Below are 19,509 nucleotides of genomic sequence, written 5' to 3'. Positions count from 1 at the left end.
CGTTATCCTGACCAACTGGCCCTCCAAATACACCTCCGCAGTCTTCAACCAGGATCTCAGCGATCACTGCCTCATTGCCTGCATCCGCTACGGGACCGCAGTCAAACGACCACCCCTCATCACTGTCAAACGCTCCCTAAATCACTTCTGCGAGCAGGCCTTTCTAATCGACCTGGCCCGGGTATCCTGGAAGGATATTGACCTCATCCTGTCAGTTGAGGATGCCTGGTCATTCTTCAAAAGTAACTTCCTCACCATTTTAGATAAGTATGCCCCGTTCAAAAAATGCAGAACTAAGAACAGATATAGCCCTTGGTTCACTCCAGACCTGACTGCCCTCGACCAGCACAAAAATATCCTGTGGCGGACTGCAATAGCATCGAATAGTCCCCGCGATATGCAACTGTTCAGGGAAGTCAGGAACCAATACACACAGTCAGTCAGGAAAGCTAAGGCCAGCTTTTTCAAGCAGAAATTGGCATCCTGTAGCTCTAACTCCAAAAAGTTCTGGGACACTGTAAAGTCCATGGAGAAGAAGAGCACCTCCTCCCAGCTGCCCGCTGCACTGAGGCTAGGTAACACAGTCACCACCGATAAATCCATGATAATCGAAAACTTCAACAAGCAGTTCTCAACGGCAGACGACACCATTCTGTATACTTCTGGCCCTTCCTTGGACACTGTGCTATCTAACCTCCAAACGAGCTTCAATGCCATACAACACTCCTTCCGTGGCCTCCAACTGCTCTTAAACGCTAGTAAAACCATGCATGCTTTTCAACCATTCGCTGCCTGCACCCACACGCCCGACTAGCATCACCATCCTGGATGGTTCCGACCTAGAATATGTGGACATCTATAAGTACTTAGGTGTCTGGCTAGACTGTAAACTCTCCTTCCATACTCATATCAAACATCTCCAATCTAAAATCAAATCTAGTCGGCTTTCTATTCCGCAACAAAGACTCCTACACTCACGCCGCCAAACTTAACCTAGTAAAACTGACTATCCTACCGATCCTCGACTTCGGCGATGTCATCTACAAAATAGCTTCCAATACTCTTCTTAGCGCACTGTGTTCGTAACAGACTTAATGCTTTGCCAAAGTTTTAAAAAATGCATTGTTTAGAAAGAGTGCAGGGTCGAATGGAGTTTGTTCACACGCGCACTTCGGAACAAGGCGCCAATAGACTCTCGCTAGCTCATGTTTGGCTTTGCACACCTCCTTGCCTGTTCTGCCAACTATGCTTAATTTATCCCTCAGTAAACGACACAGATTAACTTTCTTAAAATATGGTTATGTATAAGATTAGCAGTGTGGTTGAGGTTTAAAATCTCATTTTAAGAAGAGAAATTATAGAAATAGTCAGGGTTTAAGACTTGCGGCTGTGGTAACTAGTGTTGACCATTAACAAGGCGACACTCCATCTTAACTCCTCCTCCACATTTTCTGGATTTGTTGAACAGTGCAGAAGAGACGTCCCCACCTGCTACGTCATTAATAATAATAATAATTTATGAAATTTGTAAAGCACTTTTTATTATACAAGAATAATCTCAAAGTTCATAAAATAAAAGTAAAAAGTTATTTTTTTTAAACAAAGCAAATATACAGTATATAGCCATATCAAAGTTTAAGCGGAAAGGTTTAAAAGCTCCAACAGTCTGAACAGCCCTGAGATTGTCCGGAAGGAGTTCCAAAGGTGTGGCGTTACATAACTTTGCAAGTTAACTTTTTTGGTGTTCACACAGGTTCATACTTCTCTCCGACACACAAGGTCAGTACTTCTCAAACTTATCTTAAAATTGTAGGTTGATAATTAAACAGACAACTGTATGTTTTGTAGGCTTTTTTTCTCTCAACTTTATTGGTTCTAGTTGAGGAGGCTGTATAACAACCGTCTGTGAATGGGAGTCCCATAGGGCGGCGCACAATTGGCCCAGCTTTGTCTGGGTTTGGCCAGTGTAGGCCGTCATTGTAAATAAGAATTTGTTCTAAACTGACTTGCCTAGTTTAATTTAAAAAAAGTTTAAGTAGTCTGATTAAAATGCACAGTAATTTGACACTGTCATTACTTTTAGCAAACAGAAAGGGATTTGCCTGCATACACTAAATCTAATGCAATGTATCAAACACAACATTACTGCATTTGCACATGAAGGTGTAATGGAGTGTGGTTGTTTCCTTCCTGCAGTAAACTTCAATTTCACCATGTCTGGAAAAGTGGTGTTGACTTATTTCAATGGGAGGGGGAAAATGGAGTCAATTCGATGGCTTTTAGCAGTTGCTGGAGTTGAGGTAAGTAGGCTGAACAAATTCAAAACAAATGTGGCAGTGGGCTGTTTACAGGACTTGCATTTTCAAGTAGACCTACCCTAAGTGAAATAGTGGACAGGCCTACAGGCGATGCACAGATGGATCACTAAACTGATGTCGTTCTAAAAATATAAATGTTATATCCATAGTTTGAAGAAGTGAATATGACAAAGCACGAGGAATATGTAAAGCTGTTGAGTGGTAAGTTTGTTCACGGTGTTAATAACTCCGATAACATGCTCATTGTGTTGAAGGGTGTTTAATTGTTGGACCTTTATTTCCCCCCAGATGGAGCACTCATGTTTGAGCAAGTTCCATTGGTGGAAATTGATGGAATGAAGCTGGTTCAAACCAAGGCTATCCTAAACTACATAGCAGGGAAATACAATCTTTACGGGAATGACCTAAAAGAACGAGTCATGTATGTATGAATTTTAATGTCATAACTTTTATTTACTTGTTTGGCTGTGTTAGAGGCATAATGGTAGCTGTTCGTACAAAAGGGGGGTAATTCTGCTAAGGTTTTTTTTTTCATTTACTTTTAGGATTGACATGTATTCTGAAGGTGTGAGGGACTTGATGGAAATGATAATGATGTTGCCATTCATTTCACCTGACGCCAAGAAAACTAAACTGGAGGATATTGAGAGGAAAGCTACAAGCCGCTACATTCCCGTGTTCGAAAAGGTACTGCATGCTTTGGCCTTGGCCAGCTGGGAAGGGTAAAGCTCATTAAAGTAACCTGAACCTAAGCAGTTTTATTATCATTGCGAAATACCAAGTCTGCTAAATGAAAAGGTTGGCACGTCTGTACAAGTTCATGTACTGTCTAATGTGAGGGTGTGCACTGATTTCTTACAGGCTCTTGCTAGCTCCCAGTACCTGGTGGGTTATCAGTTAAGCTGTGCTGATGTCCAGCTACTTGAAATCACCTTGATGTTGGAAGAGAAATTTCCTACAATTCTCTCCAAATTCCCTGTTGTTAAGGTAAAGTTTATTACAAATGTATTTTGTTATTGACAAAATAAATTATGAGACAAGTCTTGATACAGTTTAAGTGCATCTCATCAAAACATGTTACAGGTTCACATAACCCAAAAAGCATATGAATATTGCATACCTGCTGCACATTTTCATACAGATAAACATAAGTCTGGCCATACTGTTTCAAATGTACTGCTACAACACCGTCTATTTTTAAATGTACTGTACTGCTGCAACACACTGGGTGTGTCCCAATAATCTCTCAAGTATGCCCTCGTTCACTACTTCCCACAAATCTAAAAACATTGGATTGGTGGAGGCATATTTATTTGACTGTCATTTCCTTTCAAATCGGTTAAGGGAAGTGAACCCAGGCACACTTTGGGAGGAAGGAGAGATAATTAGGACATAGTCAGCAGCGTATTTGAAAGAAAGGTCAAAAGTTCCATAGATACTTCATTTGATTAATTCTTGATTGGGTGAAAATGTTTGTTTTTCAGGCATTTCAAGGGAGGATGAAAAGCCTGCCAGCCATTCAGAAGTTCCTGCAGCCAGGCAGCAAGAGAAAGCCTCAACCAGATGACTTATATGTAAAGACTGTGTATGAGGTGTTCAACTTCAAGCACTGATGCTTATCGAAAAAATGTAAAGAGTTGAAGTGAATATTGGATATAGATTATTCCAGACTGTCATGTCTTTTAACATGTATGAGTAAGGACCAAATTGTTCAAGTAGAACAAGTATTTGTTTTTCAATAATACACACACAAAAAAAGTCTGTTAAACAAAATATCAGCTGTAATTAAACACTACATATCTGTTCTGAGCTATTCCATAATTTAACAGTTATTAGGTTATTTACAGTGAGGCAGCTAAACATGATTGTCAAACTAAGTAAGTAGTCATACCTTCAGTGCTATAACATTTATTCAGATCAAGTAGTAAATATTACTGTATTTCTGTTCCCATATTCATTGAACAAATCATTACAAAAACAATTTTGGCAAGCACAAACAATGTGCAAATGGAACTTCATCCCTTGCAGTGATATTTTCAGTCTCACTTTAGACAGTTGTGTTGTTCAAATCACATTACAATCACGCCCATGAAGAGAAGTCGCAGGACCATCAGCAAACTGAATAAAGAAACCAGATATGATAACTTCATTGATTGTACACGTTAATGATTTAATTTGAAACATACCAATAGGGTCAAAATACAATGAAAATAAGTTAAATGTGACCAATACTGAGTATAGTGCACATTTGGTGATTCTCACCTTAGTCCTGCCATGATGCCAGCTGGCATTATTTTCCCAGATTTCTTGAATCTCATTCCCATCACTATTGTCAGCGCTCCTGAGGCAACTGAGAAAATAAAGATTTATACATTTATGAAATACTATTTAAAGACATGTCAAGGCCTACAATAATAAATTATATTTCATTCAGGTTTTTGGTGACCTACACATCCCAGCAAAACAGGCATACTTACCGAGGGAGTAGAACGTCTTGGTTGGGTCATATGAAATCATTAAGGCCCCATAGGCGGCCATGCTGCCAAACAATATCCCAGCTATTAGTGACATGACACTACCTGTAGTAAAAAAAGTTTAAAAAAAATATTACTTTACAAGGTCAATGAAACAATGATAGACAAATTCATGTTGCTTTGTGTATTTTGAAATGCTGCACTGGAAACTCCTACCTTTTTTCTTGTACCCCATGAATCCCCCTAGGGCTATGGCTGCAGCATAGCCAAATCCAAGCCAGTCAATTGCCATTGCAGTGCTGTGGAACAGGAGTATTGGGACACATCAATAAATCTTCTTAAGGCTTCTGCATATTTTGGTTCGGCTGACTTTGACTAGGCGAACCGAAAGAATGTGCTCACATAATCCTTCGCTTGAAAATCAAGAAAAAAAAAATGCCCTAGCGTTGGAGCAGTTTTTCTAGAGAGGAAAAGTCAAAGCGAGGGATATCTGGGTCCAAAATCGGATTGTTCATCTGCCCTCTCATTGGCTAGAATGGTCCCACCTGATCTTGCCTCCTCCGACTGCCTTCCATTTTTGAAGACATATCTTTTCATTTTTATAACGGCCACTAGAGTATCTGGTCTATATAATGGATCATCTGTAGTATTTCTCAAGTGAAAGATTGTGCATGAAAACGAACCCAGACACTCACCAGGTCATTACATTTAATTTTTGGTCCACCAGCCAGTCAGATGTTTTATTTTTGCTGCTAAAATTACACCAACAAAAGACCACAAAAAAATATGAATTGTAATGTTTCTAAAACAATACATGTATTTCTAATGTGGTATATTGTATAATTAAATTTTTGTGACCGGAGTCTTGTAAGCAAAATATCACAGATGAGAAACATTTTCACCTGCCCCTTTAAGGGCGGGAGGTTATTGTGATAGTGAGACTCCGGTCATGTTTGTGCCTGTGAGATTGAGCCTTATTAGTAGAAGTGTTGTCTTATGGTGCCAGATACCTGCCAAAAGCTTGAACATATGTATTGTTAGGATCGTAAGAAAAACCATGGGTGAAACGTGAATGTAAATGTGCAATTTAATCTGTGAACATACAAACACCATGTAATGATTATAGACCTTTAGGCTTGAACAAATCTTGTTGCAATTCTGATGTACAATAATACCTTTCAGAGTTTTGGCAGTTTCATCTCACCAACAACAACAAAAAACGTACACCAAACGGTCTGTTAGGAGTGCTACTCGAACAAACATAACGCAGTATAAAAATTAAAAAACAGAAGTCAGGGAACCCGGAAAAAGGTATTCTGCACGTTTTCAAGTTAAAAGTCTCCATTCTCTATTACTCCTGTAGAGTTGACTTCACATTTAGGTAGCTACGGTAATGGATTTGTTTGCCAGTACAAGTCTAGACAGCACTAGCTGTATTATGCCTACAACAGTTAAGTTTCAGCCCGCTAGGTGTATCTTCACAGCATGGGCATGTCGCTGGGTGAAGTGGACATCCCCATCCATGCACCTTATCAAAATATGACAAATTCAGTATTGCACCATCCCATTCTCTGGGCTCTGTCTGAAATCCTAACCAGTAGTATATACCAAGAATAATGAAACACAGAATTATAATAGATGTTTGGTGAATCTATGAATTATGTATGACCACTGGAGTCTTTGCCACTCAATATTTTTTTATATAATATTTTGATATTTATTTCATCACTCAAAATCTTGCCTAAGCATATTCTGTAGGAGTTAATATGAATTTCAAATAATTTGACATCATTTATATGAATCGGGTCATGAACATATGGACATTGAAATGAACAAGGGAGAGGTTAAATGTTGCAGTGGAGCTTAGGTAGTCTCCGTATAGGCCATTCCTCCCATTGTGACACTGCTGCCCAGTTGAAGAGCTTGTGAACTCCATGCAGCACCACAGCACAATGCACCTCGAGGAAAAGCACCCCTCAGCCTCAGAAGATGACCTTCTGGAGTCATGCGGTCATAGTAATTTTACCCTAACGTAGGCCTATTTGCCTACTAGCCAAATAAAGTGCAGAGCATGCATGATGCGTGCAACTCATCATTCCAACATATTTGAACATTTAATTAATCCTTCAGTTCAGTATGTCCTCCATTCAGTCATTTGTCTGAGTTGCAATAGGAACCAAATCAAAGAGAATAGAACAGTCGTATCCATTTGTTTATTGAAATGCATGTGTTCACTTTAATAATTAAATGTTTAATTTAGGCCTATCCAAATAAAAAAAGTGTCATTCAACTTGTAGGCATTGCAATTTGGAGTATTTTGGGTACTTCATTTTGGGTACTGGTGTCTTGTGGAATCATTTTGTAACTCTATTTGTGTTTAACTGTTTTTATTATAGAGTAGGCCGTCATTGTACATAATAATGTGTTCTTAACTGACTTGCCTAGTTTAATAAAGGTTAAATCAAATAAAAAACAAAGAGACAAGCTCACAGGCCTCTAAATAAATGTGAAAAAATAGTTGAAGCAGCACTTACAGTGACTGATAGGGAAAAAAGAGCGTAATCATAGCCTCAAGCTCATTACCATAACGCAACGTTAACTATTCATGAAAATCGCAAATGAAATTAAATAAATATATTGGCTCACAAGCTTAGCCTTTTGTTAACAACACTGTCATCTCAGATTTTCAAAATATGCTTTTCAACCATAGCTACACAAGCATTTGTGTAAGAGTATTGATAGCTAGCATAGCATTAAGCCTAGCATTCAGCAGGCAACATTTTCACAAAAACAAGAAAAGCATTCAAATAAAATAATTTACCTTTGAAGAACTTCGGATGTTTTCAATGAGGAGACTCAGATAGCAAATGTTCCGTTTTTCCAAAAATATTATTTGTGTAGGAGAAATCGCTCCGTTTTGTTCATCACGTTTGGCTAAGAAAAAACCCCGAAAATTCAGTCATTACAACGCCAAACTTTTTTCCAAATTAACTCCATAATATCAACAGAAACATGGCAAACGTTGTTTAGAATCAATCCTCAAGGTGTTTTTCACATATCTATTCGATGATAAATCATTCGTGGCAGTTTGGTTTCTCCTCTGAACCAAATGGAAAAATGCACGCAGCTGGAGATTACGCAATAATTTCGATGGAGGACACCAAGCGGGCACCTGGTAAATGTAGTCTCTTATGGTCAATTTTCCAATGATATGCCTATAAATACGTCACAATGCTGCAGACACCTTGGGGAAACGACAGAAAGTGTAGGCTCATTCCTGGCGCATTCACAGCCATATAAGGAGACATTGGAACACAGCGCCTTCAAAATCTGGGGCATTTCCTGTTTGAAATTTCATCTTGGTTTCGCCTGTAGCATCAGTTCTGTGGCACTCACAGATAATATATTTGCAGTTTTGGAAACGTCAGTGTTTTCTTTCCAAAGCTGTCAATTATATGCATAGTCGAGCATCTTTTCGTGACAAAATATCTTGTTTAAAACGGGAACGTTTTTTTATCCAAAAATTAAAAGATCGAAGAAGTTAAGAACAAGTTTATCTTTAATTCTATGTAAAACATGCATTTCTGAACATGGCACCAATGTAAACTGAGGTTTTTGGATATAAATATGAACTTGATCGAACAAAACATACATGTATTGTGTAACATTGAGTCCTGAGAGTGTCAACGGCTGAAGATCATCAAAGGTTAATGATTCATTTTATCTATATTTCTGCTTTTTGTGACACCTCTCTTTGGTTGGAAAATGGCTGAATGCTTTCTGTGACTAATTGCAGACCTAACATAATGATATGTTCTGCTTTCGCCGAAAAGCCTTTTTGAAATTGGACACTGTGGTTGGATTAACGAGAAGTGTATCTTTAAAATGGTGTAAAATACTTGTATGGTTGAGGAATTTTAATTATGAGATTTGTTGTTTTGAATTTGGCGCCCTTCAATTTCACTGGCTGTTGGCGAGGTTGGACGCTATTGTCCCGAACGATCCCAGAGAGGTTAAATAACACACAAAAGCATGGCATATTTAGATAGTGGATTAGACTCAACAGCCTTGGTTTCTCAAACGACTGCCTCACCAACTACTCCTTAGATATAGTTCAGTGTGTCAAATCGGAGGGCCTGTTGTCCAGACCTCTGGCAGTCAATGGGGGTGCCACAGGGTTCAATTCTCGGGCTGACTGTATAGATCAATGATGTCGCTCTTGCAGCTGGTGATTCTCTGATCCACCTCTACGCAGACAACACCATTCTGTATACTTCTGGCCCTTCTTTGGACACTGTGTTAACAAACCTCCAGACTAGAGGTTGACCGATTAATCAGAATGGCTGATAAATTAGGGACGATTAAAATTTTGCATAACAAATCGGAAATCGGTATTTTTCACTGAAATAATAAACTTTTTTTTTCTTCGAAATGATCGTTTCCGGATTCGGCCATATTAATGACCAAAGGCTCATATTTGTGTGTTATTATATTATAATTAAGTCTATGAGATTTGATATTTGATAGAGCAATCTGATTGAGCGGTGGTAGGCAGCAGCAGGCTCGTAAGCATTTATTCAAACAGCACTTTCATGCGTTTTGCCAGCAGCTCTTCGCAATGCTTCAAGTATTGAGCTGTTTATGACTTCAAGCCTATCAACTCCCGAGATTAGGTTGGTGTAACCGATGTGAAATGGCTACCTAGTTAGCGGGGTACGCGCTAATAGCATTTCAAACGTCACTCACTCTGAGACTTGGAGTAGTTGTTCCCCTTGCTCTGCATGGGTAACGCTGCTTCGAGGGTGGCTGTTGTCGATGTGTTCCTGGTTTGAGCCCAGGTAGGGGCGAGGAGAGGGACGGAAGCTATACTGTTACACTGGCAATACTAAAGTGCCTATAAGAACATCCAATAGTCAAAGGTATATGAAATACAAATGGTATAGAGAGAAATAGTCCTATAAATACTATATTAACTACAACCTAAAACCTCTTACCTTGGAATATTGAAGTCTCATGTTAAAAGGAACCACCAACTTTCATATGTTCTCATGTTCTGAGCAAGGAACTTAAACGTTCACTTTCTTACATGGCACAAATTGCACTTTTACTTTCTTCTCCAACACTTTGATTTTGCATTCTTTAAACCAAATTTAACATGTTTCATTATTTATTTGAGGCTAAATGGATTTTTATTGATATATTCAAGTTAAAATAAGTGTTCATTCCGTATTGTTGTAATTGTCATTATTACAAATTTTAAAAAAATTGGCCGATTGATCGGTATCAGCTTTTTTTTGGTCCTCCAATAATCGGTTTTGGCATTGAAAAATCATAAACGGTCGACCTCTACTCCAGACGAGCTTCAATGCCATACAACACTCCTTCCGTGGCCTCCTACTGCTCTTAAATGCAAGTAAAACTAACACACCCGCCCGCCCGACTAGCATCACTACTCTGGACAGTTCTGACTTAGAATATGTGGACAACTACAAATACCTAGGTGTCTGGTTAGACTGTAAACTCTCCTTCCAAACCCACATTAAGCATCTCCAATCCTAAATTAAATCGGCTTCCTATTTTGCAACAAAGCCTCCTTCCCACATGCTGCCAAACATACCCTCGTAAAACTGACTATCCTACTGATAGGTGAAAATTGTCTGTTAATTGAATGATTAGAATATTCTGCCCTGAAACATATAATTGTATGGAATTGATTAGAATGTATGAAATCATAATCAATAAATGTGTAATCCTAGTCAGAATTAGGGTAAAACAATATGCCTTTATGGTATTTTAAACACAGATTGTCTGAGCTTGGTGCCAAACTGACTAGAGATTTGGGAGAGAACGGGGAGTACGTCTCAAGGACAAAGTCACCATCTCTGTCGACTGGGAAGTGAGACAGACAGTGTGTGCGTAGCAGGACGTGTGTGTGTGTATGTGTGTGCGTATGTGTGGGCGTGAGAAGTCAGTATAAAATGAATTGATTTGTATTCTTGACTTCAGAACGTTCCGTGAATAAACCTTTTTGACCATTTAGCTGGTCCTCCGTCTGTTTCATTCAACCAGGATCTTACAAATTCTGGTTTGCAGACAGAGTAATATAATTAAATTGGGTGATGTACCTGGAGAACATAATTCTCTTATCACCTACCGATCCTTGACTTCGGCAATGTAATTTACAGAATGGTCTCCAACACTCTACTCAGCAAACTGGATGCGGTCTATCACAGTGCCATCCGTTTTGTTTTAAGCCCCATATACACTGCCCACCACTGCGACCTGTATGCTCTCGTTGGCTGGCCCTCGCTTCATATTCATCGCCAAACCCACTGGCTCCAGGTCATCTATGTCTTTGCTAGGTAAAGCCCTGCCTTATCTCAGCTAACTGGTCACCATAGCAACACCCACCCGTAGCACGCACTCCAGCAGGTATATTTCACTGGTCATCCCCAAAGCCAACTCCTCTTTTGGCCGCCTTTCCTTCCAGTTCTCTGCTGCCAATGACTGGAAGGAATTGCAAAAATCACTGAAGCTGGAGACTTATATCACCCTCAATAACTTTAAGAATCAGCTGTCAGAGAAGCTTACCGATCATTGCACCTGTACACAGCCCGTCTGTAAATAGCCCACCCAACTACCTCATCCCCATATTGTTATTTATGTTTGCTATTTTGCACCCCAGTATCTCTACTTGCACATCATCATCTGCACATCTATCACTCCAGTGTTAATGCTAAATTGTAATTATTTCACCACTATGGCCTATTTACTGCTTTACCTCCCTAATCTTACTACATTTGCACACACTGTATATAGATTTCTTCTATTGTGTTATTGACTGTACGTGTGTTTTTGCCGCACTGCTTTGCTTTATCTTGGCCAGGTTGCAGTTGTAGATGAGAACTTGTTCTCAACTGGCCTACATGGTTAAATAACGGTGAAATAAAATATAAATAAATATAAATAAATAAAATAGGCCTGGCCTAAATCATATTTACTTTATATTTTGCAGCTCAGGTGGTTATTCTAGACAAGGCTCTTCTGTTTCTTTATCATTCTCACACAAGTAATTTGTTGAAGGCCCAAGCCTATATATACTATGGCATCTACTGGTATAAAACGGCATTATCAAATGGAGTTCTAAAACAAGCTCCAGACTTTTATTTTGGAAATTAAACCAGAAGCTGCAAACTAATGTCTGGGCTAGAGTTGCTTGATTGACTAGCTAACTTCGACTAGCTAGCAGTTCATGTCAGTAATGTGGCATCGGCAAAGGACAACAGTTTGTACGCATAAAAATATATGTAACAGAATAAAGGGAGACGTAAAGTAAGAATTTAATGTGTAAATATTCATTAATAGTCCTAACATAGGGTTTGTACGTTTACAGATCTATTTTAACATTTACATTTCATGTTTCACGCAAGGCTTTTCTTACGATCCTAACAATTTACAAATGGATTTTCTTACAATCCAAAACTTTTGGCAGGTATTTGGCTCCATATTGTCTTCTCTTCCCTAGCAGTTTAAACTCAAACAGAAAAACAACCTAGTTTGTGAACAAAACAAAGAGCCAAGAAACACAAGGACAAAGTCTAACTTCAGTAGACCTTCGTTTCAAGTAAATTAGACCAACTTTTATGCCTGTGCGCAGCGCTTCTAAAAAGGTATTTCACTCAACTCTTTGCGTGCACACAGCCCCCAGCCAGGCAGTGTTGCAGCGCGAGGTGAAATAGGCAATAGGATTCGTAGTTCTTTGACTTTGTGTGATTATTCTACCAGCTATGAAACAAAACGGCGAAAATACTTACAGCTACTGCAGCATTTATTTTAATATAAAATGTGATCATACTTGACTATTTTTATTCACAAATGCGAGTGAAATACTCGTACTGTAGAACACTGACAACCCGTCAACGTGGCTGGTGAAATAGACTTTTTACCCGCTAATGCCAAAATCTACCCACAGTTGGTGGGTGTTCATTTTAGGCTCTGGCTCAATCTGAATAATAACACGTGTCAGTTGTGGTACAGTTTTGGAAACAAGGACCGTATCTTTCATAACAGCGAGAAATAATCATTTAAAAAAAGGTTCAATTGATACACACCTTGATAGGGTTAGTGTTCTTACAAGGCCATATCTCCATGATACAGCACTTTTTACGGAAGACAAGAGGCGACCACCTGAGCTAATTAGTTATCTAGCATGTGCCGAACACCTGTGTAAGTGTAACCTGGGAAGTGTAGTTTCGTCGGATGGAGGCACACTTAACTGTAAGGATCAGTTCAACACTGCTACAGTATGTGTATCTTTTTTAGTTAAAGGATTCTTTCTCGCCGATGAAAGATATGTTTCGAAAGCTGTATCGCAAGCAATGATTAATGTTTCTAAATGTTAAACACAGCATCGGGATTGTAGTTCACATGAGCCAGTCATGGGGGAAACTAATGGCTGAAAACTGTATGGAGAAGTCAGAATGTCGCCTAAACCAAGATATACTACATGGCCAAAAGTATGTGGTCCCCTGCTTGTCAAACATCTCATTCCAAAATCATGGGCATTAATATGGAGTTGGTCCCCCTTTGCTGCCTTTACAGCCTCCACTCTTCTGGGAAGGATTTACACTAGATGTTGGAACATTGCTGCGGGGACTTGCTTTCAATCAGCCACAAGAGCATTAGTGACGTTGTTGGGAGATTAGGCCTGGCATTTCAATTCATCCCAAAGGTGTTCGATGGAGTTGAGGTCAGGGCTCTGTGCAGGCCAGTCAAGTTCTTCCACACCTATCTCAACAAACCATTTCTGTATTGACCTCGCTTTGTCATGCTGAAACAGGAAAGGGCCGTCCCCAAACTGTTGCCACAAAGTTGGAAGCACTGAATCGTCTAGAATGTCATTGTATGCTGTAGCGTTAAGGGGCCTAGCACGAACCATGAAAAACAGCCCCAAACCATTATTCCTCCTCCACCAAACTTTACATTTGGCACTATGCATTGGGGCAGGTAGCGTTCTCCTAGCATCCACCAAACCAAATGGTGAAGCGCGATTCATCACTTCAGAACAAATTTCCACTGTTCCAGAGTACAATGGCAGCAAGCTTAACACCACTCCAGTCGACGCTTGGCATTGCGCATGGTGTTCTTAGGCTTGTGTGTGGCTGCTCGGCCATGAAAACCAATTTCATGAAGCTCCCAACGAACAGTTGTTGTGCTGACATTGCTTCTAGAGGCAGTTTGGAACTCGGTAGTGAGTGTTGCAACTGAGGACAGACGATTTTTACAATCTTCAGCACTTGGCGGTCCCGGCTGAGCAGTTGTTGCTCCTAGACATTTCCATTTCACAATAACAGCTCTTGTTGGGCAGAAATTTGATGAACTGACTTGTTGGAAAATTGGCATCCTATGACGATGTCATGTTGAAAGTCACGGCGCTCTTCAGTACAGACCATTCTACTGTCAATGTTTGTCTATGGAGATTGCATGGCGGTGTGCTCGATTTTATACACCGGTCAGCAATGGGTGTGGCTGAAAAAGCCGAATCCACAAATTTGAAGGGGTGTTCACAGCTAGCCCTTAAAACATGACTGTTAGTCTGGTGTTAAAGTAGATTTAATTTCTTACTGGTACAGAAACCCAAGCATGCACACTTGTTTTTATAGCCTAGTTGTAATTATAGAATCCCTATTATCTGTGGACCTAGAAAAGAAGCTATACCTTTTAACATAGGCGGCACGTGGGTATCAAGTTAGAGGAAGTAAACGTTTCAGCATAAACATGCACCATTATAATAAAGTAATTCCATGAATCCTCGCATTTGCAGACGTATGTTAAATATCCTACAATTACTAATGTGATGATTGTATAGTGATAATTTAGGCTAATAATAACTCAATCACTGTTCGAAAAAAAGTCTGTTCAATGGGGCAAGTAGTGTCATTGATTAGGTTTATCAAATACATTTCATGCAATTCTACTACACACTGACTGGAGACAGCATAATGTTTTTAATACGCCAAACTACAGGGTAGCATACTCTGCTGACGCTTACAAACAGATCAATAAAAACGATGTTGTCTGATCCATATACTAGGCCTAAGAAAAGGGGAGATACAAATACAATATGACGTCCACCTAACCTGGAGTGGGAAATTATTGTCCAAAAACAAACCAAAGTGGCACTGACTCAATGATAAAGACAGTGAATTTAGGGGGGATTTATGTTTCTATACTGCAAAGAGTAACGTTCATTTAGTCCAACGTTAGGCTACAAAATAATAGCTAGCTACAACTAGCTAGCTAGCGAACAGAAAGGTACACAACACTGGACAAAACACCACTTGATATGTTTGCATACTACTCAGATTTGAAAATAATAAACTTACCTGGTATTTGGTAATTTAAACGTAAAACAAATGACAGCTTACGTAGACGCTTGTGGTCCCAATGTTTACTGTTCGGCAGTAGGAAGGGATCACTACTATTCTGCAAGCAGCACTAACGATGACGTCACTTTCATATGGTAATGAGGAAAATTTCCAAATAAAAGCTCGCAAAAGATATTTCAAAAGATATTACATTTTAATCAATGTCGATTTTTATTGTGCTTATAAGCAAATGCAAAAACGTTAGTTTTAAACCTGTATGGAAAAATACAATGCTGACTGGTATGTTGACAATAAGGGCTTAGAGTGAAAAAACTATTATTTGTAAAAAAAAGAATAATATATGAATTAAAAAAAAATACTATTTCTTGTAAAAATATAAAAGTGGGGTTGAGAGTACTCAGTAGTGCCTGTAGAAACTATATATGGTGTATTTTCCTGAGCGAGGCAGTTAACCCACTGTTCCCCGGGTGCCAAAGACGTTGATGCCGAGGGGGGGGGGGGGGGGGGGGGGGGGGGTAAATGCGGAGTTGACTCTCCACTGCTGCCATTGTGACTGGTGTTTTCCGGGTACTATTTAATGAAGCTGACAGTTGAGGACTTGTGGGGCGTCTGTTTCTCAAACTAGACGCTCTAATGTACTTGTCCTCTTGCTCAGTTGTGCACTGGGGCCTCCCACTCCTCTTTCTATTCTGGTTAGGGCCAGTTTGTGCTGTTCTGTGAAGGGAGTAGTACACAGCGTTGTACAAGATCTTCAGTTTCTTGGCAATTTCTCACATGGAATAGCCTTCATTTCTCAGAACAAGAATAGACTGACGTGTTTCAGAAGAAATTCCTTTGTTTATGGCCATTTTGATCGAACCCACAAATGCTGATGCTCCAGATACTCAACTAGTCTAAAAAAGGCCAGTTTTATTGTTTCTTTAATCAGAACAACCGTTGTCAGCTGTGCTAATGTAGCGTGGTTCGTTCTGCAGTGTGTACTTTTAATTAGGACGCTGCCACAACTGGAGGTTTGCTAGTTGAATTTTTTATTTTATTTGCCCTGCACACGAAGAGACCACACACATTATGTTAACCCTTGGCACAGTCCTAGCTCTCAGGCACCTTGCTAGCTGAAGATCTGGCAAAAGAGCACCAAAAGGAAATAACAGGAGCTGCGTGCACACATTCAGTGCACAACAGCACACCATACAATACAAGTAAAATGATACAGAACATAATTCGGCCAAAATAAAAGACATACCTGCACACGAAGAGACAACACACATTATGTTAACCCTTGGCGCAGTCCTAGCTCTCAGGCACCTGTGCAAGCACATGGACACTCACTCAAACACTGTCCCAAGTACTCACAAGTTACAATAGATACCCTAGTTAGCGAGCTTTGTGAAACTTGTTAACATAATTCTTTATATTATCCACATTGTAACAAACTTATGGTAGCATAACAGTACATTGTGTAACATTACCACGATTTTATATTGAACAATTTCAGGGCCAAGGACAACATACCTTGTCAGCCGAAGGTCAGGCAAAGAGAACAACAAGGGGGTACGGAAATACAGATAACCCCCGATGGGCCAAACCAAAAAATATACAGTACTTTTATAATTACATGTATGTAGAATACATAACACAATGTGCCATTGGAACACAGGAGTGATGGTTGCTGATAATGGGCCTCTGTACACCTATATAGATATTCCATAAAAAAATCTGTTTCCAGCTACAATAATAATTTACAACATTAACAATGCCTACACTGTATTTCTGATCAATTTCATATTATATTAATGGACAAAAAATGTGATTTCCTTTCAAAAACAAGGACATTTCTAAGGGCCCCCAAACGTTTGAAAGATATTGTATGCAGTGCATTCGGAAAGCATTCAGACCCCTTGACTTTTTCCACATTTTGTTACATTACAGCCTCATTCAAAAATATATGAAATACTTTTTTTCCTCTTATCTTTCTACACACAGTACCCCACAATGACAAAGCAAAAACCTTTTTGTTTTTACATTTTTGCAATGTTTTAAACATTAAAAACTGAAACATCACAATTACATAAGTATTCAGACCCTTTACTCAGTACTTTTTTGACGCACCTTTGGCAGCGATTACAGACTTGAGTGTTCACGGGTATGACGCCACAAGCTTGGCACACCTGTATTTGGGGAGTTTCTCCCATTCTTCTCTGCAGATCCTTTCAAGCTCTGTCAAATTAGATGGGGAGCGTCGCTGCACAGCTACAGTGGCTTGCAAAAGTATTCACCCCCCTTGGCATTTTTCCTATTTTGTTGCCTTACAACCTGGAATTAAAATGGATTTGTATCATTTGATTTACACGACACTTTGAACAAGCAAAATATTTTTTATTGTGATATAAACAGGAAATAAGACAAAAAACTGAAAACGTGTGCGTGCATAACTTTTCACCCCCTGAAAGTCAATACTTTGTAGAGTCACCTTTTGCAGCAATTATAGTTACAAGTCTCTTGGGGTTTGTCTCTATAAGCTTGGCACATCTAGCCACTGGGATTTTTGCCCATTCTTCAAGGCAGAACTGCTCTAGCTCCTTCAAGTTGGATAGGTTCCGCTGGTGTACAGCAATCTTTAAGTCATACCACAGATTCTCAATTGGAATGAGGTCCGGGCTTTGACTAGGCCATTCCAAGACATTTAAATGTTTCCTCTTAAACCACTCGAGTGTTGCTTTAGCAGTATGCTTAGGGTCATTTACCTGCTGGAAGCTGAACCTCCATCCCAGTTTCAAATCTCTGGAAGACTGAAACAGGTTTGCCTCAAGAATTTCCCTGTATTTAGCACTATCCATCATTCCTTCAAATTTGACCAGTTTCCCAGTCGCTGCCAATGAAAAACATGCCCACAGCATGATGCTGCCACCACCATGCTTCACTGTGGGGATGATGTTCTCAGGGTGATAAGAGTGATTGGGTTTGCGCCAGACATAGCTTTTTCCTTGATGGCCAAAAAGCTCAATTTTAGTCCCATCTGACCAGAGTACCTTCTTCCATATGTTCCGGGGTTCTCCCACATGCCTTTAGTGAACACCAATTTTTTTCTTTAAGCAATGGCTTTTTCTGGCCACTCTTCGGTAAAGCTCAGCTCTGTGGAGTGTATGGCTTAAGGTGGTCCTATGGACAGATACTCCAAACTCCACTGTGGAGCTTTGCAGCTTCTTCAGGGTTATCTTTGGTCTCTTTATTGCCTCTCTGATTCTTGCCCTTCTTGCCTAGTTTGTGAGTTTTGGTGGGCGGCCCTCTCTTAGCAGGTTTGTTGTAATGCCATATTCTTTCCATTTTTTTAATAATGGTGCTCTGTGGGATGTTCAAAGTTTCTTATATTTTTTTATTACCCAACCCTGATCTGTATTTCTCCACAACTTTGTCCCTGACCTGTTTGGAGAGCTCCTTGATCTTCATGGTGCCCCTTGCTTAGTTGTGTTGCAGACTCTGGGGCCTTTCAGAACAGGTATAGATACACTGAGATCACGTGACACTTAGATTGCAAACAGGTGGACTTTATTTAACTAATTATGTGACTTCTGAAGGTAATTGGTTGCATCAGATCTTATTTATGGGTGTCATACCAAGGTGGTGAATACCTACAGTATGTATGCACCGCTTTCCGCTTTTTAGTTTTGTAGAAAAACTGTATTTTCAGATCGGGTTCAAGTCCGGGCTCTGGCTTTGTCACTCAAGGACATTCAGAGCCTTGTCCCGAAGCCACTCCTGCATTGTCTTGGCTGTGTTCTTAGGGTCTTTGTCCTGCTGAAAGGTGAATGTTCACCACACTCTGAGGTCCTGGGCGCTCTGGAGCAGGTTTTCATCAAGGATGTCTCTGTACTTTGCTCCTTTCATCTTTCCCTCGATCCTGACTAGTCTCCCAGTCCCTGCAGCTTGGCAGACGTGATGCTTGGCATTCAGACGTGACGCTTAGCCTTCAGGCCAAAGAGTTCTATCTTGGTTTCATCAGACCAGAGAATCTTGTTTCTCATGGTCTGAGTGTCCTTTACGTGCCTTTTGGCAAACTCCAAGTGAGCTGTCATGTGCCTTTTACTGAAGTGTAGCTTCCATCTGGTCACTCTACAATAAAGGCCTGATTGGTGGAGTGCTGAGATGGTTGTCCTCCTGGAAGGTTCTCCCATCTCCACAGAGGAACTCTGGAGCTCTGTCAGAGTGACCAGAGTGACCGTTCTTGGTCACCTACCGGACCAACACCCTTCTCCCCCGATTCCTCAGTTTGGCCGGGCGGCCACTCTAGGGAGAGTCTTGGTGATTCCAAACTTCTTCAATTTAAGAATG

At 40.0% G+C, this 19,509-nt stretch overlaps 3 protein-coding genes across 5 annotated transcripts in view; 1 reads left to right on the top strand and 2 right to left on the bottom strand.

The window, feature by feature from the left end:
• Positions 1 to 1,649: 1,649 nt before the first annotated feature.
• On the top strand, positions 1,650 to 4,467 carry LOC109899872 (glutathione S-transferase 3). Its single transcript, XM_020495484.2, has 7 exons — positions 1,650 to 1,779; positions 2,197 to 2,300; positions 2,468 to 2,519; positions 2,607 to 2,739; positions 2,864 to 3,005; positions 3,180 to 3,305; positions 3,803 to 4,467. Exons 2-7 carry the CDS (start codon positions 2,214 to 2,216, stop codon positions 3,929 to 3,931), a joined length of 669 nt encoding a protein of 222 aa, XP_020351073.1. The 5' UTR covers positions 1,650 to 1,779; positions 2,197 to 2,213; the 3' UTR covers positions 3,932 to 4,467.
• On the bottom strand, positions 3,291 to 15,313 carry LOC109899874 (transmembrane protein 14A). Of its 3 annotated transcripts, none has more exons than XM_020495486.2 (5): positions 15,178 to 15,313; positions 5,009 to 5,091; positions 4,796 to 4,897; positions 4,581 to 4,668; positions 3,291 to 4,436 (listed from the first exon to the last, which is right to left on the bottom strand). In XM_020495486.2, exons 2-5 carry the CDS (start codon positions 5,082 to 5,084, stop codon positions 4,388 to 4,390), a joined length of 315 nt encoding a protein of 104 aa, XP_020351075.1. In that variant the 5' UTR covers positions 5,085 to 5,091; positions 15,178 to 15,313; the 3' UTR covers positions 3,291 to 4,387. The 3 variants fall into 3 exon arrangements, with proteins under 3 accessions (XP_020351075.1, XP_020351076.1, XP_020351078.1); XM_020495487.2 differs by having other exon boundaries at positions 15,220 to 15,295; XM_020495489.2 differs by lacking the exon at positions 15,178 to 15,313 and adding an exon at positions 7,614 to 7,726.
• The window catches only part of LOC109899871 (1-acyl-sn-glycerol-3-phosphate acyltransferase epsilon), an 87,825-nt gene continuing 73,324 nt past the window's right edge, over positions 5,009 to 19,509 (bottom strand). Inside the window, exon 9 of the mRNA XM_020495483.2 lies at positions 5,009 to 5,091. The gene's annotated coding sequence lies outside the window, so the exon portion shown is untranslated. The remainder of the gene's footprint in view (positions 5,092 to 19,509) is intronic.

The sequence above is a fragment of the Oncorhynchus kisutch genome, linkage group LG11, assembly GCF_002021735.2.
Source record: "Oncorhynchus kisutch isolate 150728-3 linkage group LG11, Okis_V2, whole genome shotgun sequence".
In the NCBI taxonomy this organism is placed as follows: Eukaryota; Metazoa; Chordata; class Actinopteri; order Salmoniformes; family Salmonidae; genus Oncorhynchus; species Oncorhynchus kisutch.
The sequence above is the reverse complement of the archived record's forward strand: the minus strand, read 5'-3'. Positions and strand labels throughout refer to the sequence as shown.